This window comes from Panicum virgatum, chromosome 7K, assembly GCF_016808335.1.
Source record: "Panicum virgatum strain AP13 chromosome 7K, P.virgatum_v5, whole genome shotgun sequence".
Taxonomy (NCBI): domain Eukaryota; kingdom Viridiplantae; phylum Streptophyta; class Magnoliopsida; order Poales; family Poaceae; genus Panicum; species Panicum virgatum.
The window spans coordinates 31,229,183-31,253,515 of NC_053142.1; the positions used below are offsets into that span (position 1 = coordinate 31,229,183).

General features: G+C 50.7%; 1 protein-coding gene and 2 long non-coding RNA genes across 4 annotated transcripts; 2 read left to right on the plus strand and 1 right to left on the minus strand.

Annotated features, from left to right (window-relative positions):
- Positions 1–3,261: 3,261 nt before the first annotated feature.
- LOC120640936 lies at positions 3,262–15,810 on the minus strand. 2 transcript variants are annotated; one of them, XR_005662058.1, is made up of 6 exons: positions 15,725–15,810; positions 15,231–15,462; positions 14,435–14,591; positions 5,456–5,782; positions 5,175–5,358; positions 3,262–3,629 (listed from the first exon to the last, which is right to left on the minus strand). It is a non-coding gene; the product is annotated as an uncharacterized LOC120640936 (long non-coding RNA). The 2 variants fall into 2 exon arrangements; XR_005662057.1 differs by having other exon boundaries at positions 14,425–14,591.
- Positions 5,257–6,308, plus strand: LOC120640937. Its single transcript, XR_005662059.1, has 2 exons — positions 5,257–5,368; positions 5,485–6,308. It is a non-coding gene; the product is annotated as an uncharacterized LOC120640937 (long non-coding RNA).
- Positions 15,811–22,955: 7,145 nt separating the features above from the next.
- Positions 22,956–24,279, plus strand: LOC120643018 (transcription repressor OFP13-like). The gene is made up of 2 exons (XM_039919559.1): positions 22,956–23,525; positions 23,611–24,279. Exons 1-2 carry the CDS (start codon positions 22,986–22,988, stop codon positions 24,046–24,048), a joined length of 978 nt encoding a protein of 325 aa, XP_039775493.1. The 5' UTR covers positions 22,956–22,985; the 3' UTR covers positions 24,049–24,279.
- Positions 24,280–24,333: the final 54 nt, after the last annotated feature.

Sequence of the window (24,333 nt, forward strand, 5' to 3'; positions counted from 1 at the left end):
GGTGAGCCGTCTTTGGAGGACTGCTCACGCCGCCCACTGACCCGCTTCGCAAGCTTCTGGATCTCGCGGCAGTCAGCGGCGTTGTGGCGTGCGGTGGGATGCACTGGGCATGAACCTCCGCCCCCACCTTGCGGGCGAGGGCGTTTGCCATGCGCATTTTGGCCCCCAGCCGCTGCTGCCGCAGCCGGCGCCGCCGCTGGTGCCACCGCTGCAACGACTGGTCCACCAGATTGCAGTTCCCCGCGATTTCGGTTCTTGTTCTTCTTCTTCTTGCCACTGCCCTGCGCGGTAGCACTGGAGCCGCCAGCCTTGGCGTCTCCGCTTTGGGGGGCTGAGTGCCATGCACGACCCTCAGCGGCCCTGGCACACTTGTCTGCCAGGGAGAAAAGCGTAGTGACGCTTTCCACCTCGTGCGTCGCCAGCTTCTCGAGCATCTTCTCGTCACGTACCCCCTGGCGGAAAGCAGTGATAATAGATGCATCTGAGATACGAGGAATGATACCCCGTACCTTGGTGAAGCGCGAGATGAAGGCCCGGAGCATTTCCCCGGGTTTTTGCCTCACGGCGTGGAGGTGTGCCTCCACTCCATGTTGCTGGTACGCACTGGCGAAGTTCGCTGTGAACCTCGCACAGAGCTCCTCCCAGGACTGGATCGTCCCAGGTGTGAGGTTCATGAGCCAGGTCCGGGCTGGCCCAGACAAGGCTACATGAAAGTAGCTTGCCATGATGGCAGCGTTACCACCAGCCGCTGTGATGGCAGTAACGTACACCTGCAGGAACTCCGACGGGTTAGTGGTACCGTCGTACTTTTCCGGCAGGTGGGGGCGGAACTTGGATGACCATGCCACTGCTCGGAGGTGGTCCGCCAGCGCAGCGCAGCCCACCCCAGCAACTGGTGCGCCTGGCTGTATCCGGGCGTTCACCGGGGGCTTGGGTGCCACTACGTCCAAGTCGGCGTTGAGGTTACGGCCCTCAATGTTAAGACGGCGCTCTCGCGCCCTCTCAACGGAGACGCGGGCATCCTCTCCCGTGCGCCGGCGGTTGAGCTCCGCCCGCAGGTCTTCTGTTCGTGCACCCCTCACAGTAGGGGAGCGCACGGACGCCGACGCACCGCCCTGACGCTGGTGGTAAGGTACCACCGCGTTGCCGGGCGGAGGTCGTTGCCCAGTCCTTGCAGAACTGGGGGAGGCCTGAACCAGGTGGAGGAGACGGTCAACGTCGTCCCGCCACTGCTTCAGGGCGTCTGGCGAGGCTGCCTCAGCCGGGGGGTTGCGAAGCAACTCCCTAGCCGCTGCCAGCGCTCCGCCGCTCGCAGCTTGTGAGGGGGCCCTTGATGGGCGCCCTGACTCTTGCCGGCGAGCGGCGCGCGCCGCCGCCAGTGGTGGCTGCTCCACAGGCACAGTTGCCCCTGTAGCAAGAACACGAGAGGCATGCGGCGTGGAGTTTGCCACACCCTCCGTCGTCTCCACGTCGTCCACGCGAACCATGGGGACGAAGAAGAGATGAACTGCGACCAGCGGCCCCTACCTGGCGCGCCAAATGTCGTGGTGCTGCAAACCACAGCCGGGTGGCGGATGGCACCCGCCCTAGCCCTGAGGGTGTGTACTCGGGGGTTAGCTGGTCTTAGATCGACCTCACTCAAGAACACGATGAACACAGCTGGATTTAGAGTGGTTCGGGCCGCCGGAGCGTAATACCCTACGTCCACTGTGTGTTGTATTGCCTTCCCACGAGAGTGAGAAGGTTGCAAGAGCTTGAGTCTGTCCGATCGTCCTGTGCGCAGCGAGCGCCTCCCTTTTATATCTTAAGGGGGCGCGTACACAGCCGTTGGGTCCCCGACAGGTGGGTCCAATGATGCAGCATAACGTACTGTTCATATATTATGGCGTCGCAGGCAAAGGAGATCTCTCTTGGATTCCCTCGCCTGCTCCCGGAGCCCTTCGTCCATCATGTCCTGGTGCTGTCTTGTCGAGATGGAGCCTGACGTAGCTAGAGGCATCGCCCGCCACGTTGCTTAAGCGGGCGGAGTAGCTTGCGGCGTAGGCGGCATGATGGAAAAGCACCGTGCTGTCGTATCCATTTAATGCTGCAGGCGGGCTCTGCGCGGGGGCGGCACAGGCGGCTCCACTGTGCTCCTTGGTAATATGCGGCGCGCAGCGGGGCCTGACAAAGGCTGTCTCGTGTACCGCGGCGGCAGAGCACGCCTTGTCCATCGCATTAAATGCGGTAGGTGGGCGAGTCTTCCTGCGGAAGACTCGCACACGATCCCGCGCCTCTGGGACACGGGGCGGCTCCGGACCCCTACATGGTGAGGGGAGTCCGGACGGGCGCAGGAGGTCCCGGACCCCTCTGGGGTCCGAGGCCTCGGAGGTCAGCTCGGAGCTTCCCTTCCTTAGACCCACGTGGCGTCACCGGACCCATCCCCAGGTGGGGTACGGTCCGGGGCCGTTGGCTTGGTGAAGGAAATGCCTGGCCCGTGGGACCTGGCTACTCCGTCTTCCCACGCAGTTACAGATAACTATACAGGCCCCGCCTTGCTGCAGTAAGAGTGGGTATCCCTGCTTCAGGGTACCGACATTGCCTGTCCCTGCACAGCAAATTTTAGAGAGATTGCTAGATGCAGTAATACTTTTTTCTAAGCTATCAGGAGGTATTATCCAGGAATATGCAGGGTTGATCATGGGTATATTTTAGGAAAAGAAAAAAAACAGTAATTTGTTTTTGTTATGCATGATTTGCAAAATGAATGGGAGATATGTTATTTGGTGGTAGAATTTGTAGAAAGTTTGGAAACATAAAAGGATTTTAAAGTCTAGTAACAGACAATACATTTTTTTTTACCTCAATCTCCCTGGTACCACTATATTACCGTAGAAAATAAAATGGTAAATAATTGAAACTCAACATTACATGGGCTAAATCGTGTATTTTGCGCTGCAGTTTCTCTATTTTTCTTCTAATATACAATTCAAATATTGTAGCCGATTTCATTAAGAAAAACAAATTATATAACTTAAATTTACATAAGGAATTCGGTTCACACTACTTATCACAAAAAGGGTGACCGCATCAACAGTTCAACACTTCGACGCCAAGTGAGCGGCCATTTATTCAGTCTAACGCCAGCAGACCTGCACCAGAAATCAAGTTGTGCAGCCTAAAACAGTTTTATACCAATATCAAGTCAAATTAGTAAATTACATACAAAAAGGAATTCAAAAGGAAAATTCAGGTGTACAGCAATTTTGGGACTTCTGGAGAAATCATAATTCTCGTCCATATGCGTTTACTCAGAATTTGATCCATCAGTCGCTCTGCTAATTTCTCAATCAACAAAAAACAGTGTTACCAGTTGCAACAGGTGAAACCACAATAACATGACTGACGCGTGGGACTTTTTTTTTCTTTGTTAAGCTTTTAATCAACGCATTAGAATGCTCTATGAATTTAAAGAAGTGCACATGGGATTGACCCAAAACACCGACTAATCACAATCTATACATGTAAAATCATTTTAAACTATACCCTGTACTAAGTAACCTAGTGCCACAGTTATGAGCCCACATTCAGGTCAACCCCTCTTGTCTCCGTAGTTGGGCTGAAGTTGCGTTCAACTCCGTGCCTTCCACCTGCAATGTTAAACACATCAGCAAGGAATCATGGCGAATGATGGCAAAATAATATGCAATCGGGTAAAGCGAATTTTAATCTTTGATCCCAAGACGAATACAATTTGGCTCTGGATCCCAAAACCATTCATTACTGCTTCCATTTGCCCCAAAAGTGGCATTAATGCTGGGATTAGTTCCAGCAAAGGCACATGAAAAAACAAATGCACAGATGGCTCTCTCTTAACCAAGTAGAGTAGCAGGCAGTAGCATTGACCAGACCCAATGTAACACACAAACCAAAACAACTTTAAGTGAGTTGTGTGTCATCATCATTAACCAAGGTGAGATATGGAAGCAATCTTGGGAGATTACATTATTGGGTTCCTACTATGACTTGAAAAGCAATTTTTCGCTCTTTTTTTAAGTGAAAGGAGATTAAGTCGCAAACTGGGATGCAATATCTCCATAATACTAATAAGTCAACTTTCAAATTTAATATACAATATGTCAGCATTTAGACTTTGCAAGCTGGAAACAATCAAAATCCCAGCAGAGCTGTGATTCAGCGTGGGAGATGACTAAAAGAAGCGGCTGCTCTTATGTGCATCAAACAAAGTGACATTAATGAGTTTGCTTATCTCTTTGTCATTGTATCAAGATGCGCACCAGGCGATGTATGGGTACAGAGGCCTTGCGCCATCTAAAGACTTAATTGTATGAGCTAGCAGCAGTACACCATCTAGAGTATTGAAGAGCCTCATTTATTCAAATAAACAAAAACAATGGCCCAACGTTCAAGTCCATTTAGTGCTCATTTAGCAGTGTTGTGCTTTTGAAATACTGTGCCCAATAAATTCCATTCAAGGCCACATCAAGTTGTGAAATCAATTGGAGAGCCAGTCAAAATTTTACTCTACAAGATTTATAAATAATCAAAAGGAAAGAAAATTGATGAGTTTTTCAACACTCAACTGCTCAACCAATAATACAACAACAACAACATAGCCTTTCTGCACAACCAATAATAATTGTCATAATTATCTGATGAGTCCACCTAACTTCCAAGTGGCATATAAGGGATTATTTCTAAAAACTGTCGGAGGTCACTCATTTTCAAAATTTCGAAACATGATTTAGATATCAACAGTGAGTCTCAACTCTCACTCACAATGCAACAAAAAATATGCCAAGATCTAGAAAGAAGTTGTGAAGCAATTACTTTTCATCGCTAGCAAGCTAAAAAATATCAATTATAAGCTAAATTTATTTACCAATACAGTACGCACCATAATAGAAGCTTCCCCGCACTGGTTCTCATTTGGAAAAAGCAAAGCAAAACAGCTGTAGATATGTATTCCAGCTCTTGTCTTCCTTATTTAGATTTGTCAATCCTTTGCATACGACCCAACAGGCCACCACAAAGCCTCTCACCTCGCACTTCTCTCCCACCCAACATATATTCAATCCTTCCCTTGCCACTCCCCAACCATGAATATGATAGGCAATAAAATGTGTGTAATGTACTACTACCATGAGATAGGGAGTAATTAAATGGGAGCGTACCTCTTACTGTCACATTAAAGAAAACCAATTGACCTCCCATCCTTCTCCCACTATAAATACCACCCATCTCTTGTACAACTGCACCGAAGAAACACCTCTGAGCATTCTAAAGCTCAGAGTCCTCTCCTCTAAGCATCACACATCGCTCTCATCTCCATCTACTCACATCCAGAGCTTCAACACCCTGCAAAACAGTAAGTTTCCCTTGCTATATGTATCCCGGCATCTAATCCTCGTAAGAGTAGGAATTAGGAAATTCATTCTGAGGTGTGCATCTCAACCAGCTGATTCAAACGTTTGATGGATGCAGCCATCACATCCCTCCCAGGATGAGTCGCAGCAACAGGAAGGGCTCTAGGGGCCTTGACCTGAAGCTGAATCTCTCTCTTCCGGCAACTGGAGACTCCTCCAGGAGGACGATGGCTGACGAGGAGTCATCCCCCAGCTCCTGCCTGTCATCCGAGAATGAGCATGGTCTGCAGTGGTCCAACAGCCCCGAGGCCACGTCCATGGTTCTTGCAGCTTGTCCTCGCTGCTTCATCTATGTGATGCTCCCCCAGGATGACCCTAGGTGCCCCCAGTGCAAGAGCCCCGTGCTCCTTGACTTCCTGCAGGATAACAACAACAGTAAGAACAACAGCAATAGCAATAGCAGCAGAAGGAGCAGGAGGGGATGAAGAACATGGTTCCATTAGGCGGCATATCAAGAAAAAGCGCTATATGAAGTCCTAGGTCCAGTAGGTCTATTTTGTCTGGTCATTTCTTCAGTGTAACCGTGATATATCCATAAAAATTGTGTAAGCTAGCACCCATGTGTTACTATCACAATTTTGATATATCACAGATACACTGGGGAATGGGGACTATATCCTTCATCCTTGTTTCCTCCTTTTGCGGCTCTAAATGTAATAGTTTTACTTAGAGATATGACCAGACTTCCTGCCTTTTCATTTTCAAGATAACAAGAAAAGTTCACCCCTGATAGTGTGAAATTGAGAAGTAACTTCATCCTATCATCCATATTGTTGGTGTATATTGAGCCCATGTGTATAGAGGCCCATCTAGAGGCACATGTATAGGAATTATATATACCCACCCTTCTAGGGTTGGAGGAATACAAGCAATTATTCTCTCCATCATGGTATTATTAGCCTAGGGTTCCTCTCTCTCCTCTCTCCACCCTCCAGCCCGCCGCCGCCGCCTGCCGGCCCCTCCTTCTCCCCTCTCCTCCTTCCCCTCCCTCTCTTCCCTTCCTTCCCCTCTCTCTGCGCCGGCGCCATGGCCATCCGCTCGGCCTACCAGGCCCGCCGCCTCTCTGGTTCTGCTCGATCCCGAGCAGGACGGGGCCACCGCCGCCCACGGGGCCGCCGCCGCTGGATCCGCCGCCTGGCGCCTGCCGCGTGCGCCATACGCCGCCGCAGCCCTGGCGGCCCTTGCGCCCCTCCCTGATCCCGCTGCTGGCGATGCAGCAGGGGTAGGGGCCGCGGCCGCGGGAGCTGGGGCAGAGGCCGCGGCCGCGGACGCGGAGGGCCCGGCCTTGCTGCCTGCGCTGCAGCTGCCTGGGCCGCCCGCGCCGATGCCTGATGCTGCTGCTGCTGCAGCTGCCGCCGCCGCCCACTGCGCCGCCGTCGATCCGGCCGTCCTGCGGGCCGCGGCACAGCTGCTGCAGGATCCCGCCGCCGCCGCTGCGGCCCACCGTGCCGCTGTCGCCGCGGGCAAGCGGCCCGCCACCGACGTCGCACTTGATGCCGCGTGGACCAGGCTCGGGATGTCGCCCGCAGATGCGCCGCTCTCCGCCGCTGCCCTCCGCGGGCAGCAGGCCGACGCCGCTCTCGCCGCGGCCCTCCTCGCCGCCAAGTTGGAGTCTTCGGCGGCCCAGGAGCGGGTCCGCGTGGCTGCCCTCGTTTGGGAGCGCGAGCGCGCCACGGCCAACGCCTCCGTTCTCCGGGTCGCCGAGGCGGAGCACTTCCTCCGCGTCTCCTCCGGCCAACTGCTCCATCCGCTCCACTGGTCCGCTGGATCTGGTGCCCGGCACGACCCGACCGACCCCATGGTCGCCCAGCTCCACCTCCAGGCCGCCGGCGTCCAGAACATCAGGGCCCTGGTCACCGTCCTCCTCGACCCGACGTCCTCCTCCTACGGACGCTGGCAGGACTAGGTTCTGCTCGCCGTCCGCCGCTACGCCCTCGACGACCACGTCCTCCTCGACACGCCGATCGAGGCGCGGAACGCGGTGTGGCTGCGCCTCGATAGCGTCGCCATGTCCTGGATCTTCGGGACCATCTCCCTGAATCTTCAGGACCTCGTCAGGACCCACGGCGGCACCGCGCGGCAGGCCTGGGTGGCGCTCGAGGGGCAGTTCCTCGGCAACGCCGAGTACCACGCTCTCCAGCTCGACGCCACCTTCCGCACCTTCCAGCAGGGGGACCTCTCCGTTGGTGAGTTCTGCCGGAGGATGAAGGGCATGGCCGATGCTCTTCACGACCTCGGGTGTCCCGTCTCCGATCGGGTGTTGGTGCTCAATGTCCTGCGGGGCCTAAGTAGCACCTACGACCACTTGAAGAGCTGGATCGCCCGCCAAAGGCCCTTCCCCTCCTTTCTGCAGGTCCGGGATGACCTCGCCCTCGAGGAGATCACCAGGGATCTCGCGCCCGGATCGTCCTCGCCCACCCCCACCTCGCTCGTCGCTGCTCCTCCGCCGCTCCTGCCACCTCGCTCCTTGGTGCTGCTCCAGCCGGGCAGACCGGAGGGGGGGGGGGCGTGGACGTCGCCAGGGGGGACGGGGTGGTAGTGGTACTGGTGGCCCTGCTCCTGGGAGTACCAGTACTGGTGGGGGCCGTCGAGGCACGCCGGCTCCGGCTCCCGCTCCTGCCCCTGCCCCTGCCCCTGGAGGTACGTCCTGGCCATCCTTCAGCAACCCATGGTCAGGGCGCATCTCGATGTGGCCGTTCCAGGGTCTGGGAGGGGGGCCTCGTCCTCAGCTCCAGCCGGCGGCCATGTTCACTGGTGCCGCTCCCCTCTTCGCGCTGTCCTAGACCCCGCCCGCTCAGCCCAGCCAGCAGCCGACCTGGCCTGGGGGTGGGATCAGGCCGCTCTGGCGCAGTCCTTCAGCACCATGGGACTGACGCCGCCGGTCAGCACCGAGTGGATCGCCGACTCGGGTGCCTCGTTCCACACCACTCTTGGTGCCGGTATCCTCTCTTCTGTCCGACCTCTACACCCCTCTTGTCCTTCTTCTATCATGGTTGGTGATGGGTCTTGCCTTCCTGTCACCGCCGTGGGTTCTGCTCCACGTCTTCCTAATGTTCTTGTTGCTCCTCAAATGGTTCACAACCTTCTTTCTATTCGCCAGTTTACTGCTGACAACTCCTGTTCTATCGAATTTGACTCCTCTGGTCTTACTGTGAAGGATTCGGCTTCTCGGCGTCCGCCCATCCGATGTGACAACACGGGGCCCCTTTACACTCTTCGGCTTCCTGCTTCCGCTGCCTCGCCTTCGGCTTCTTCGTCTACTGCTTTTGCCGTGACGCCTTCTTCCACCACCTGGCACCACCGGCTTGGTCACCCCGGCCGCAACGTTTTGGCTCAGCTCAGCCGTAGTACCGATGTTCCATGTACTAGGGCTCCTGCTGAGCACCTCTGTCATGCGTGCCAGTTAGGTTGTCATGTTAGACTTTCATTTTCTTTTTCTTCTTCGCATGCTGCGCATACTTTTGATCTGATTCACTGTGACCTGTGGACATCTCATGTACTCAGCATGTCTGGCTATAAATATTATCTGGTCATTGTTGATGATTTTTCTCATTACTCTTAGACTTTCCCTTTGCGCGCCAAGTCTGAGACCTTCCCCACCCTCCTCCACTTTTTTGCCTGGGTGTCCACTCAGTTCGGCCTCACCGTTAAGGCCAACCAGTGTGACAACAGGCGGGAGTTCGATAACTCCACCTCCCGGTCCTTCTTCCTGTCTCAGGGTGTTCAGCTGCGTATGTCTTGTCCATATACCTCTCCTCATAACGACAAGGCTGAGCGGATGATTCGCACGACGAACGACGTCGTGCGCACCCTTCTGATCCAGGCTTCTCTGCCCCCGCGCTTCTGGGCAAAGAGCCTCCACACCGCCACCTACCTACTCAACCGCCTTCCGTCCACTGCTTCTCCTGCTCCCACTCCACACCACGCTCTCTTCGGTACCCCTCCTCGCTACGACCACCTTCGGGTCTTCGGGTGTGCGTGTTACCCTAACACCTCCGCCACCGCTTCTCACAAGCTGGCGTCCCGTTCGACTCGTTGTGTGTTCCTCGGGTACTCCTCTGACTACAAGGGGTACCGATGCTTTGACCTCACCTCTCGCCGCGTTCTGATCTCCCGACACGTCGTCTTTGACGAGCCGGATTTCCCCTCCTCCATCTCCTCCACACCTTCTCCTGACCCCGAGCTGGAGTATCTGTTTTCGACTGACCCGGTGGTTCAGCCACCGTTACCTGTCTGTCCTTTTCCTGCAGGTTTTCCCGGCACACCGGCACCGCTTCCGGTGATCCCTACTGCGCCGAGCGCGGCCCCGGTGCCCGCCGTCGCGCCACGCGCGGCCCCCGGACCTCCGCTACGTCACGCGCGGCCCCGGTGCCTTCCCTTGCACCTGCGCGGTACGCTCAGCCGGTGCAGGTGTACCGGCGTCGCTCGGCGCCGACCCCGGCGCCGCAGCGGTACTCTGAGCCGGTGCAGGTGTACCGGCATCGTTCGGCGTCGACACCGGCGCTGCCTCCTGCTCCGGAGGCTCCCGCGACGCCGACACCGGAGCCGTCGCCGCCGCCGCCTTCTCCGACTCCCTCTCGAGCCGAGCCGGAGGTGTACCACCCGCCAGTCATCCATCGGGATCCTCGGCATATCCATCCCATGGTGACTCGGCGGATGGCGTCTCAGGCCGCGACTCTCTCCGCCACCGAGGGAGAGCCGCGGGTCTCTCCGGTACCCTTCTCTGTCCGTGACGCCTTGGCGGATCCTCACTGGCGTCGCGCGATGGAAAAGGAGTACGCGGCTCTTCTTACCAACCAGATGTGGGACCTCGTGCCGCGTCCGTCTGGTTGCAATGTGGTGACTGGCAAGTACATTTGGACGCACAAGCGTCGGGCTAATGGCACACTGGAGCGCTACAAGGCTCGCTGGGTTCTCCGGGGGTTCACTCAGCAGCCTGGTGTGGACTATGATGAGACCTTCAGCCCAGTCGTGAAGCCCGCTACGGTGCGCACGGTCCTCTCGCTTGCGCTCTCGCGCTCTTGGCCTGTGCACCAGCTGGACGTGAAGAATGTGTTTCTTCACGGCACTCTATCAGAGACTGTCTACTGCTCTCAGCCAGCGGGATTTGTGGACTCGAGTCGTCCGGATATGGTCTGCCGGCTCAACAAGTCTCTCTATGGACTGAAGCAGGCTCCTCGGGCTTGGTACTCTCGGTTCGCCACGTTCTTGCTGACATTGGGGTTCACCGAGGCCAAGTCTGACACGTCTCTCTTCGTCTACCGCCGTGGGGATGAGGCTGCATATCTGTTGCTCTATGTCGATGACATTGTGCTCACAGCCTCAAGTCAGCAGTTGCTTCAGAGTGTCATCTCATCTCTGCAGCAGGAGTTCGCTATGAAAGATCTTGATCAGCTCCACCACTTCTTAGGCGCCACTGTTGAGCCTCGCCCGTCTGGTCTTCTCCTTCACCAGCGGCAGTACGCACTTGATATCCTGGAGCGGGCTGGGATGACTGATTGCAAGCCCTGCTCCACTCCTGTCGACACTCAGGCGAAGCTGTCTGCTGATCTGGGTGTTCCGGTGGCTGATCCTACTGCCTACCGGAGTCTGGCCGGCGCATTGCAGTACCTCACCTTCACCAGGCCGGACCTCACCTACGCTGTCCAGCAGGTCTGTCTCCATATGCATGATCCCCGGGAGTCACACCTTGCTGCGCTGAAGCGTCTCCTCCGCTACGTCCGTGGCACAGTGGACCTCGGCCTGGTGCTTCACCGCTCGTCCTCTGCTGAGCTGGTGGTCTACACCGACGCTGGCTGCCCGGACACTCGTCGCTCCAGCTCCGGCTACGCCGTCTTCCTGGGCGGCAACCTGGTCTCCTGGTCGTCCAAGCGGCAGCCGGTTGTCTCCCGCTCCAGTGCTGAGGCGGAGTACCGGGCTGTCGCTAACGGCGTGGCGGAGGCGTACGGGCTACGACAACTCTTGACGGAGCTCCACAGCCCGCTCGCCAAGAGCACGCTCGTCTACTGCGACAACGTCAGCGCCGTGTATCTCCACCAACCCCGTCCAGCATCAGCGGACGAAGCATGTGGAGATTGACCTGCACTTCGTGCGCGACAGTCGCCATCGGCGATGTTCGGGTACTCCATGTCCCGACTACCTCACAGTTTGCTGACATCTTCACCAAGAGGCTGCCCTCCTCGACCTTCTCGGAGTTTCGCTCCAACCTCAACGTAGTCGGTGGCTAGTTGTGGCTGCGGGGGGGGGGTATTTGCCCTTTGTACTCTCTTCTTGTCCAGTCTTGAACACCGCTGCGCCGGTTGTTCAGACTGCGGGGGGTGTTAGCTTTCTCGTTATCCAGTCTTGAACACCGCTGTATCGGTAGTTCAGATTGCGGGGGGTGTTGGTGTATATTGAGCCCATGTGTATAGAGACCCATGTATAGAAATTATATATACCCACCCTTTTAGGGTTGGAGGAATACAAGCAATTATTCTTTCCATCACATATGAGTTACAAATCCGAGCTCTCCCCAGTCACCAATTCCAATTTCATCAATGTTTCATGTTAGATAAGTCGTCCAAACCCAAAACAGGAAGAAGGGGATAACAGAGGATGAACAGTCAACCCCCAGAAAAGGGGTGTTAGGAAGTTGGCATCACAGGTTAGCTGAACTGACCAATTGGCATTACTGCTTCCATGTTACAACATAAAGAGGGTGCTTCATGGATTCTCTCAATTAGCCCTGAGGAAGATGTTAGGCAATCGAAATGGTGATGGAATTTCAAATTGGAAAGAGATATGTTAAAAACTGTTGAAAAAAGATGGAGTGATGCCATGCAATAAATACTAATTAATTTCAGAATGCGTCACTCTATCTCTTCCCATTATACATCCATCTGAATACGTGCATTATGACGCAACAACCTTACTCAATGCTGCTTTGGTCAACTTTGTCAAGCCAATATATTTAAGTTCACTTGATAAAGACGCCTCAGGTTAAGTCCAGATCATCATTATCAGATACATGACCAGCACTACAAGTTGGTCTGAATCACATCAAAAGAAGAACGATGAACAACAACAACAACATAGTCTTTTTTCCCAAGCAAGTTGGGGTAGGCTAGAGATGAAACCCGAAAGAAATAAGTTCAAGGTTCAGGCACATTGATAGCTAGTCTCCAAGCGCTCCTATCCAAAGCTATCTCTTTAGAGATATTCCAATCCTTAAGGTCTCTCTTAACCGACTCATCCCACATCAGTTTAGGTCTACCTCTACCCCTCTTTACATTATCGACCCGCTCAAGAACCCCATTACGCACCGGCGCCTCAGGAGATCTTCGTTGGACATGTCCAAACCATCTCAGCCGATGGTGGGTAAGTTTCTCCTCAATTGGTGCCACCCCGACCCTATCCCGAATAACTTCGTTCCGGACTCTATCCCTCCTTGTGTGCCCGCAAAACCACTGCAACATCTGCATCTTTGCTACACTCCGTTGCTGGACATGTCGTCTTTTTGTAGGCCAACATTCAGCACCGTATAACATCGCCGGACGAATTGATGTCCTATAGAATTTGCCTTTTAGCTTTTGTGGCACCCTCTTGTCACAAATGATGCCAGAAGCTTGCCGCCATTTCAACCAGCCAGCTGAAATTCTATGCCTAATATCTTCATCAATGTCGCATTCTTTTGTAGTACCGATCCTAAATACCAAAAAGTATCCTTCTGGACCACCACTTGGCCATTTAGACTAACGTCTCCCCCCTCATGCCTAGTCGCGCTGAAATCGCACATCATGTACTCGGTCTTGGTCCTACTAAGTCTGAACCCTTTCGACTCTAACGTGCGTCTCCACAGCTCTAACTTCCTATTAACCCCTGCCCTACTCTCGTCAACTAGCACCACATCATCAGCAAAGAGCATACACCAAGGGATCTCACAAAAGAAGAACGATCAAAAGATTAAAAAAAACATGTGCATATATAGTAGGCGTCCTTTAATTCATGTTGACTGGAAATAGCAAATTTGTTCCTTTCATTTCATTCATTGTAGAAAACAAGTTTTTTATGCAGTAATATGGTAGTTCAATGACAAGACAACAGAAAATGGATGAGATGTTATTAGAGAAAGAAAGAAATAAATGACAAGAGCAACACAAGAAATTACAAGAAACATAGCAGAATTGAAATATCAGGCCAAAGTCTATAGCGGTATATTTTGACAGCAAAATAAAAAATTAGCTAATTTAACTGGGAACATGTGTGCAGCCAATTCGGTGAATGTGAGAAACTATGTGTACTTTCCTTGTCATAGATAACTATCAAACCCATGATCTCAACTCTCAAATGATCAACCAAGCTACAAATTTGACACACCTAGGTAAGTGCAAACATCTGCATGGAATCAAATTGGAGTATGATAGAATTGATAAGCCAACTAACTGAAGAATGTGAAACAAATAAAAGAACAACAAGGTGTTACCCTCTTTTATCAATGTGTATGTTCTTCCGTATTCACAAATTATATTATTTCTTGTATAAACATAATTCCTAGATCATTAGTGGAAAAGGATAAATCTGAGGCCTGAGAGATTTCACTGAAGAGGGAAATTAACGAATAAGAGGAACAATGGATCTTCTGAACTGCACAGAATAATGAGTGCTCAAACTGCAGCTAAGGTCAACACAGGTGAATATATCAAAAAGCACATGATGTAGAGTGTCACACAGTGAAGCTCCACGGATATTTTCAAGTTGAGGTTAAAGGTGTCTTCAACAGAACCAAAGGAAGAAGCAGGATATCGGTTCATGAATATACCTAAACAAAATATACAGGAAGTTGATGTCCTCTTCTAACACCTTTCCTGTGCTAACCTATGATACGCGGATACTTCGCAAAACTCACATACCGGTATCGGATACCCGTACTCCACGGATACTCCCGGATACGTATCCCGTAAGTATCGGACTATTTAGGTATTTTCAAATAATAAAAATAAATCGGATACTCGGGGGATACCTGTGGATACCTGTCCGAAACCTTCAAACCCTAACACCACCACTCAATCGCTTCGTATAAAGGTCCTCCGTTCAGCTGTGCCACCCTCTCATCCCCACTCACGCAGCCGCAGGCCCGCAGCAGCCTCGCACGGCTCCCTTGCTGTCACTGCCGCTCGGCCACCCGCCCTGCTAACATCATAAACGTCAAGGTCATTTTTGTTGTATTTGTGGTCAAGCTGTCCAGGTCGAACAGATTCTGTACCAGCTAGTATATCTCTCATAACTGCAAAGAATACAGAACGCAAAAATATCTTAATGAGGAGTAAAAAAATCAAGAAGGTAACCAACTAAATAGTTCATTTGAATTTATTGTACATACAAAAAAAAGGGAAATATAACATTGCAACTCTGCACGTTTCTTTCAACATCAGCAAACTTCATCTCAAGTTACAACCCAGTAGTCCAAGAAGCAAAATAGCAAGTGGCTACAACACTACATGTGGAATATATGAATAATGGGGCTAAAACTGCCAACCAGATAAAACTGCCTAGAATTCGACATAACATTTGAAACTCAACAAAAAAGAGTATGAGGAGTTACACCACATGAGCATGACGCTCTAAAAGAACCGAGAATAATCCATCCAATTGTAAAAAAAAAATATCAATTACCCGCGCTGTTTTGCTTGACAGAGGAATTTGGGGTATTGACATGTAGTCTGCCAAAAGAAACCTGCTGACAATATATGATGCTATCCTGACACGTGCAATGAAATATAAGGGACCTACGCTCAACATCTGAAGACTGAAGACAAGAACATTCACCTCATGCAGGCCGTATTCATCCACCAAGGTTCCCAATGCCGACAAATTTGGCTGCATATGCAGTCACCCAAGTGCCGCAGAGGCATATTGCCAGCCATGATCCCGCAGAAATCACATCACGTCACATGGAAATGTCTCAACGGGATTACCATACAGGCGGAGCAAAACAATCTCGGCCTGGATTGGAAGGCTGGGGCATAGTTAAACTGCGACATGGCCGTCTTGCAGACATCTGCACGAGAGATATTAATTAATTGCAACTAAAGCACAGAATGTAGCTTAAACTAGTCTTACGGATCCAAAGAAGAAGAAGAAGAAACGGTCCCGCAAAAGACTGCAATCACGGATCTAAGCTCAAAATAAAACAAAAAATTCAAACAAGAAAAGCACGAAATGTAGGTGAAAATGCCCCCAAACAAGCACGAAAAAAAAAATCAAGACCTCGACGATTAGCGAGAGAGCAACCGTGGCAAGTGGCTCCCCTAGTTGGTTACCTCGATTCAGAAGTCCGTTCGCCGAGCACGGCGAGAGGGGGGGGCCCGAGGCCGGAGGGCGAGGCGCCGACGAAGCCGGCCGCTGCCGCTGCCTTCCGAAAGCGACGGCCGCAGCCGCTGGGTCGACATGGGCTTGTTGGGCCGCATTGGCCCAAGCAATCTGGGTTGGGCCCAACTGGGCCACGTCCTCGTTGGGCCGAAACGCGATCGGGCAGCCCGTGGCCCAACTGCTGCTGAATTGGTGGGCTCCCCCCATCCTCTGCCGCCTCTGTTTCGCTAATCCTCTTCGTAAAGCTACATAAATTATCCGAAGGAGGAAGGTGAAATGCACAAACAAGCTAGTCCGGGAAAGAACAAAATCGAGAGAGGAATTCGCATAAAGAAACGAAACGATTCTGGAATCTGGGGGAAGATAAAGCCTTGTTTAGATGCATAAAATTTTGGGTGTAAAATACTGTAGCACTTTCGTTTGTATTTGGTAATTATTGTTCCGCCATAGATTAATTAGGCTCAAAAAATTCGTCTCGCAAATTATAGACAAACTGTGTAATCAGTTATTTTGTTTAGCTACATTTAATATTTTATACATGTGTTAAAATATTTGATGTGATGGAAAATCTTATAAAATTTTGAAGGAAACTAAACAAGACCTAAGCTGTATATGTTAGGCAAACGACCCAGGTCACCTTCACCTCGGCCTGACTGCTGCTCGTGAAATCTTGCTGGCCCGACGGCATACTGTACTGATAGAAAACACACTCTACTCTACATGCTCCCTACCCTATCATTGGCATGCAATGCCACAAGAAACAAAAGGCTACCTACCTTCTCTCAGCAACCTCCCATAGTCCATCCCATTTGTTTAGGCCACGCCTGTCGGGTGAAAAGGTTCATGTGAATTTTCAGTTTTTCACCATATGCCACCAATCCACCATGTACACTCGATGGTGATGCAGTATTGCAGCTACCCATGCGATCGACATGATCAATGCATCAAGCACTAATAAGAGAGGAAAAATCATGTACACGCTCGGTGCTGATCGATCCTGCGGTCTCTCTCGATCATTTCGATCACGCACGCACGCACGGACCAGCAGCCGGCTCTCAATTCCAGCCGGTGTCTCGAGCAATTCGACATGCTCGAAGCTGGTGATCTGTGGGAATCCCAGGGCGACAGTGTGGTCACTCACTGCTTCTATGCGAGCTTGATGAGCTAGAGACAAGGAAGCTGGTCAACTTTGCATGTGCGGGCGGGGCATCATTATCCTTGTGAATCCGTAAGCGTATGTAGTTTTCTAGCAACTCCACTCGATCATTTGGAAGCTCTCTGCTCCGAAGAATTGTTATAAAGCAGTGTGTCGTTTTGTTAAGTCAGACTGTCAGGGACGCGTGTCTTCTGTACCCCATGCTTCAATTCTGCTACCCGTAATTCGGCACCCTCAGAGGAACAGCCCTAATTACCTTCACAGCTAGTACCAGTGGGTGATTAAGTGCGATGATTGAGTACATTTTTTATGCAAAGAAAAAAAAACTTGGTTTGCAGTATCTGATCCTACAGGGATTTCTCACTTGATAGTCTGACACAACCTACTTGTGCTCAACACCTCTGAGGAGATTAGTTGCAACACACTAAGCAACAAAATCATACTGACTCTACCTATATTAAAATCGAACATCCACAATTTATTTTGCAGAAACAACATCCACAATTATCTGTTAAAAAAAACGCCCACAATTATTGACTTTCTTATCAGCTGCTGGATTTTTTTCACTTAATTTAAAATGCTGGCAACAACTGGCATGCGGCTTTTGCTCCACCCACATAACCACCTGAACAACTACAATATCAGCAAGAACAACATAACGATAAGAGAACAAGAAGGTGGCATCCAAACTCAGCCAGAAACATGGAAGAAAAGGCTCTAAAAGCTTAACGGCCGTGCTTGTTGGCGTTTGTCGGCTTATAATTGCCTGAAATCTTGCTATCCTTTTGCCAAGGGAACAGAGGTCATTAGGCCCTGAAAAGCGCCAGCACTGCCCCCCTTTGATTTGAGGCTTTGAGCACTCAACCGCAGAATGGATCCATCAACTATTTAACTCTCTCTGTGGAACCAAGTGGCCCGTTGTATATTCCAGTCCAGCCTAGCTTTTCTTGTCCTAAGGAACAGGGAAAGCCTCACAGGGAACATCAGGGACCATTGCAAGGACTCGTAGCCATTTTGCACCTCAAATAATTCCATTCATCTTCAGAGCAGCATGTCTAGCACTCTAGCTTTGTCGCGGGCAGAAACAAAGAGAAAAGGCATTCCCTGGACCGTCGGATGCTCGATCCGACGGCTCTGGACACACACTGGCTGCTGCCTCTCACACGTGCACAACTCCCACTCGACACGAACTTAAAGAACTGTACTAGAACACTAGCGTTCTAGTGCCCTTTTTAACCATGACACGAACGGACAAGCTTTCCTCCTCAAAAGCAGCAATGGCGGACGCCAACATAATTAAGCGATCGAGCATGGCTTTTGCGAGCTCATCTTGAGAACGACGACGACACGCTCGCGCGCGTGGAGGCTGAGCGAGCTCGTCTCGAGGGGACTGCAACTCAGGGTTTACAAAACCGACCGGTCCGGTCAAACCGCCGCCCTCCGGTAGCAGTTTATCGGACTGGTTTGATTAAAAACCGGTTGAATTTAAATTTAAATTTAAATTCAAAAGCACATGTGTAACCGGTTCCGACCGATATACCGAACGGTTTGACCAGTTTACCGGTCCGGTCTGACCGGTTACCGGTGTTTTAACCAAAAAAATCTGATGGTTTAAAAGTGGTTTTCCAGTTTGATCTGTTTACCGGTCGGTATGATCGGTTTACCGACCGGTTTGACCAATTCACCGGTTGCCATATGCGGTGGGCCTTAATGGGCCGGCCCATTTTTTCTTTTTTGATTTAACTTCATATGCCCGCAAACTATACTAAATGGACGAATTTTTAAGAAAATTTGACACAATTAAATTCGTCGCACCTTAAAATATTTTTAGAAATTTTTCATTTTTTTGAAGTCAAATTTGAATTTTGAATTTGAGTCGGTTTGGTACCGGCCCAAACTAAAATCGGGCCGGACCGATTTAACCGGTAACCGATCAAACCAGAACGGTTTCCATCGGTTTGGTTAACTCTGCTGCGACTGCGAGCATGGCCACTGTGGCGTCGGGCCTGACGGCAGGAACAAGACCAGGGGTGGCGAGTATGCCTTGTTTAATGGTAATCTCCCTGGGAAGAGGCCAAGGGAGAGATTTTTCTATGGGACGTTTCAAATTTTGTCACATTGCCCAACCACCCCGGTGATCGTCTGTCAGGGGATGGATCTCTCCAATCTCCCCATCTCCATTCTAATCTGTCAATTGGTCAGAGATGTTTAAGGGGTTATTTGGTTCCAGGGACTGAACTTTTTAGTATTTAGAAGTATTAAATAAATATTAATTATAAAACTAACTGCAGAACCCTGGGGCTAAACTGCGATACGAATCTAATGAGGTATCTCAATATATGATTAGCGAATAGTTACTGTAGCATCACTGTAGCAAATTATGAATTAATTAGGCTCATTAGATTCGCCTCGCGAAAAAACACTCAGCTGTCAAAAAAACATTTATAAATAGATTTTATTTAATATTATAATATAGTAAGATTCTTTTTGATGTGATAGGGACTTCTGAAAAAATTTGATTCCAAACAGAGCCTAAGAATCGCCCTCCATGCCTCATGCATTCACCCAGGGTGTACTTGCCTACTTGGGCATGGTTACTTCTTCAGGCTGTGTTCACTTCCAAAATTTCTTTCTCCAAACTTTACTATTCACTTATCACATCAAATTTTTTATTTCATGCATGGAGTATTAAATATAAATAAATAAAAAAACTAATTGCATAGTTTACACGATGAGATGAATCTTTTGAGCCTAGTTAGGTCATAATAAGACAACAATTAACACAAACAAATAAAAAATACTACAATATACCACAATATCCGATATAATTCTTTTTACCCCTATTTTACGGATTTAAACACACCCTTCCAAGTTCGGATGGTTGAATGTCCTTGACTTGCATGCAGGACAGCAGCACGCAAGCGCAGAACCATAAGTGTGAGACGTAACATGTTACACCTGCCACCTTGCATCCATTCAATAACTTGCAGAATGCATCTGGACACATGAGAATCCGATATCATGTCTAGAATGCATCTGTCTTTTTTTTAGGCCCTGTTAGAACGCACCCCTCAAATCTCGTAAACACAAAAAAAAATATCACATCAAATATTTCGACACATCCATAGAGTATTAAATGAAATTTATTTATAAAACTTTTTGCATGGATATGCTGTAAATCGCGAAACGAATCTAATGAGCCTACTTAATCCATGATTTGCAACAGTGATGCTACAGTAACTATCCACTAATTATTGATTAATCATGGATTAATTAGCATCATTAGATTCGTCTCGCGATTTACAACCCATCTGTGCAAAACGTTTTGTAAATAGAATTTATTTATTACTTTAAATTAGCAAGATTTCAATGCAAAATATTTTGTGTCGAAAATAAACACGGCCTTAATTGAAATCAGTCATAGAACAATATACAGTTACTATAGCAATTCAGGAAATATTGAATGTGGGATTCAAAGTTGTTTGGATCGGGGTTAAATTTTAGTCCATGTCATATCAAAGAGAATCTTAGTATTTATAAGTATTAAATAAAAGTTAATTATAAAATTAACTACAGGACCCTAGGGCTAAACTGCGAGACGAATTTAATGAGATATACTAATCCATAATTAGTGGATAGGTACTGTAGCATCCCTGTAGCAAATTATAGATTAATTAGACTCATTAGATTCGTCTCGCGAATTAGCACTCAACCATTAAAAAAATTTATAAATAAATCTTATTTGATACTCTAAAATAATAAAATTCTTTTTAATGTGACAGGGACTTAAAAAATCCTTGAAAACAAACAATGCCTTGAGCATGAAGCAGAGAAATGCACAGGGTGCTTTGCATAAATGCTTTCAGGAAGATGAACAGCAGCCAACGGGTCAAAATAGGACCAATGCCCACAAGACCTGTAGACAACAGGACATTGTTTTGACCAGCACAGCTGTTTAGATTTTGTGCTGTTCCTAAAATGTATATCTGTTTTTTCTTAAAAAAAATTGTTATGTACTAGGAGTATCCTTCTAGCAGAAAGCGAACAGCTACTCTGGCCACAAGAAAGCTGGCGATCAGAACCAGAGGGCAACGAAGTACGAACATGATGAGCACACCCTATCTTTGCAACAAACATGTGTATCTCGGATAAAAAGTCGAAAAGTTACTAGAACAGCACATAACTTTCTGCCAAGAATTAACTACTCCCTACTCTGGAGCACTGTCAATCTGTCACGCGCGAGAAGGAAAAGGTCGCTATGAAAGTCGTTAAAAGCATCTCCAAGAATTTATGTATTATATTAGCTAAATTTAAAGATTATGGCTCTTTGTAAAAATAGAAAATCATCTAATTCTATGAGATAATACAAAAGATTAGGTAAAATAGATGGCTATATTCAAAATCAGTTCCACGTCATCCTCTCCTATCCACTCGTCTCTTATCCTCCCATCCTCTCTCCTCCAGTCCTCCCATTCACGGCGGGCAACGCCGGAGAACCCGAGCTCCACGAGCTCATGGATGGCGTGCCCAAGGCCCTGGACTCCGACAAGCTATATGCTGGCGACGAGCAAAGGAGCTCTCGCAACTGGCGAAGCTCGCGGCAAGCGAGCAGTGAGGCGCTTGCTGCCGCCGGAGCTTGGGGCCGGCAAAGCTCGCGGCCGGCGAGCAGGGAGGCGCAGCGACCGGCGAAGCTTGCGTCCAGCGAGCAAGGAGACGCTTGCGGCCGGCGGAGCTTGTGGCCGGGAAAGCTCGCAGCCGGCGAGCAAGGAGGCGCAGCGACCGGCAAAGCTCGGAACCTTAGAGGCAGGGAGGCGCGGCGGCCGCCGGAGTTCGCGGCCCGCGAGTAGGGGGAACACAGCGGTCGGAGTGTGCGGTCTACAAGTAGGGGAGCGCGACGGTCGGCGAGCCTGGGAGCGCGGAGGTGGCGGCGTGGTCACCTGCAGCAGGCGGGCGGCGCGGGAGAGAGAGAGAGAGAGGGCGGGACCACATGGGAGGAGGGATGGCGAGTAGTGAGGCACCGGCAAAGATGACTAACGGCTTTTTCGGGATGCAGAAAGAGAAACCGAGTGCATGACTTTAGCTACTCTGTTGGAAACGAGTTTGAGCACCCTTTCTCTTTTTTTACCTATCCACGTTGATTTACATTTAAGAAGCAGGTCGTTCTGTGCTGTGCTCAGGGTGAACGGTCACAATCAGATAACCTATGGGAGGGCTCGGACTCCGGCTTACCCACCGGCTTCAAGCTTTTTATTTTTAAGGCCTCTCAAAACAAGAACGGCTTCGGCCTAAACCGTTGAGATGCCATTTGCAAAATATAAACCGAGAGAGAGTCAAGAAAGTGCACCCACTATTTCCTCCTACTGTTTTCTCACTACACCCCTCCAATTTTTTTAAAGTGCCTCAATCTAGATACAAGCCATAGTATCTTAACTCACTCCTTATCTAAACACATGCACTCCCTAACTAATCCGACACTACAACCCATACACACACGCCTTATAGAGGTGCAAGTTGACAGACACATTATTTCATTGTGGTCCATAGACGCTTGAGGCTCCCGAAGAAGATTTAGAGATTAAACCCCGGTGCAGCACCAGGATCGTCCCAGCCGGCGATCGAACCTGGGCGGGTGGGCTCCCAACCGGAGACTTCCACCACCGCGCTACGCGCGGGTGTACATGGAGAAGTCTAAGTGTCTCAATCCGAAGTGTGTCCAAAGTGCACAAATAAATTCACCGCATCTATCCCTGCAGTATATAAAGATAATTTTATGTCTATTATAAAAAGTCAATCTTTACAGTTTTATTCATAGTTACAGCTAAAAAATATTGAGTAGTAGTATTTTGACGCGGTCTTGGTCTTTGTATTGGCCAGTGAATCATTCAATTTCGTTACTGAAACCGCTCCAACCCCTACAGTAATGAGCGTGACGGAGGAGGAAGAAAAGAACTTCCTCTCGTTTCCTCACCCTCTTCTTCTCTCTATAAAACAAGCGAAGCAAACAAACAGAACAGAGCGGCAAGAAGACCTCCCGCCGGCCAGCCGAGAGCGGCGCAATGCCTCCTTCCCAGCTGCATCCTCCCCACCTCCACTTCCACAAACTGAAGCGGCGCCACCACCCCGCCGCCATGGCCAAGAAGGGCCTGGTCGCCATCCTCTACAAGCTCCGCGACGTGCACCGGCCCCCGTCGTCGCCGGTCTCTGCTGCCTCGCCGTTGCCGCCGACCCCGTCAGCGCACTACGCCCAGCGCTGCTACCCGCCTCCGCCGTCCGCGTGGCCGTGGCCGTCGTGCCGGCACCCGCGCACCAGCTCGTTCCGCGGGCCCAAGGACGACGACGCCGCCGTGTTCCGGACCGCCAACATCGTCTACGACACGGCCTCGGAGCAGTTCCTCCGGCGCTCTTCCATAGATGAGGCGGCGTGCATCGACCGGAGCCCCCTGGCGTTGCCCCCCGGGGAGGCCGCTCCGGAGCCGGAGCAGGTGGAAGAGGAGGAGAAGGAGATGCAGCTGCGCGAGAGAGCCGTCGTGCGCGGCATGCGGTCGGAGCGACTGTTCTTCGATCCGGCCGGCGCAGAGTTCTTGCCCAAGCAGCAGGTAACGCATTGCCTCTTGTGCTGTCCCACGACAGGAGCGAGCACACCATTGGATCGAATCGGTTCTAACGCGAGAGAGGTTTCAGGAGGCGGCGCCGGCGAGAGGCGAGAACGAGGCGGCCGCGGTGTTGTGCGGGGAACAATCGACCGCCGCGGCGCCCGACAAGAACGAGTCAGCGGCGGCGGAGGCGCAGGCCGCCGCGGTGAAGGGCGGCGCCGTGGTGGTGACGGTGGAATCGAAGGACCCGTACGGCGACTTCCGGGCGTCGATGGCGGAGATGGTGGCGGCACACGGGCTGCGGGATTGGGAAGCCCTGGAGGAGCTCCTGGCGTGGTACCTCAAGCTGAACGCCAAGGGCGTCCACGCCGCCATCGTCGGCGCATTCATCGATCTTCTCGTGAGCATGCAGCCGCAGGCGTTGCCGAGCCCGCCGTCGCTGCCGTCGCCGTCGCCCTCTTCGTCGTGCATCACGTTCGAGGAGTACTCGTCGGCGACCTTTGACGAGGAAGAAGGCAAGAGCTGAGCTGCTGGGCTGAGGCCGAGGGAGGAGTTCGTTGTTTTTTCCCCCCAGTATTTTTCTTGTCTCGTTCAGAGATGGCAGTTCTTTTTGTGAATTATTGTGTGCCTGTGGCGGAATGGAAGGTGAGGCCTGCATGTAGGCATGGATGTACAGTTTCTAAAACTAGTTGATGCTGACCATCAGAGTAGATTAATGCCTAGACAACTACCAATTGACAGTATTTTAGATTGCATATTTTTTTTGTTTGTCCTTTATTTTGATTCCTGCTCGTGTGTGTGAACTAGACTA

Coding starts and splice junctions, on each gene's coding strand:
- LOC120643018 (XM_039919559.1), top strand. CDS start 22,986: ATGCCTCCTTCCCAGCTGCATCCTCCCCACCTCCACTTCCACAAACTG. Junction 23,526..23,610: donor AGTTCTTGCCCAAGCAGCAG/GTAACGCATTGC, acceptor GAGAGGTTTCAG/GAGGCGGCGCCGGCGAGAGG.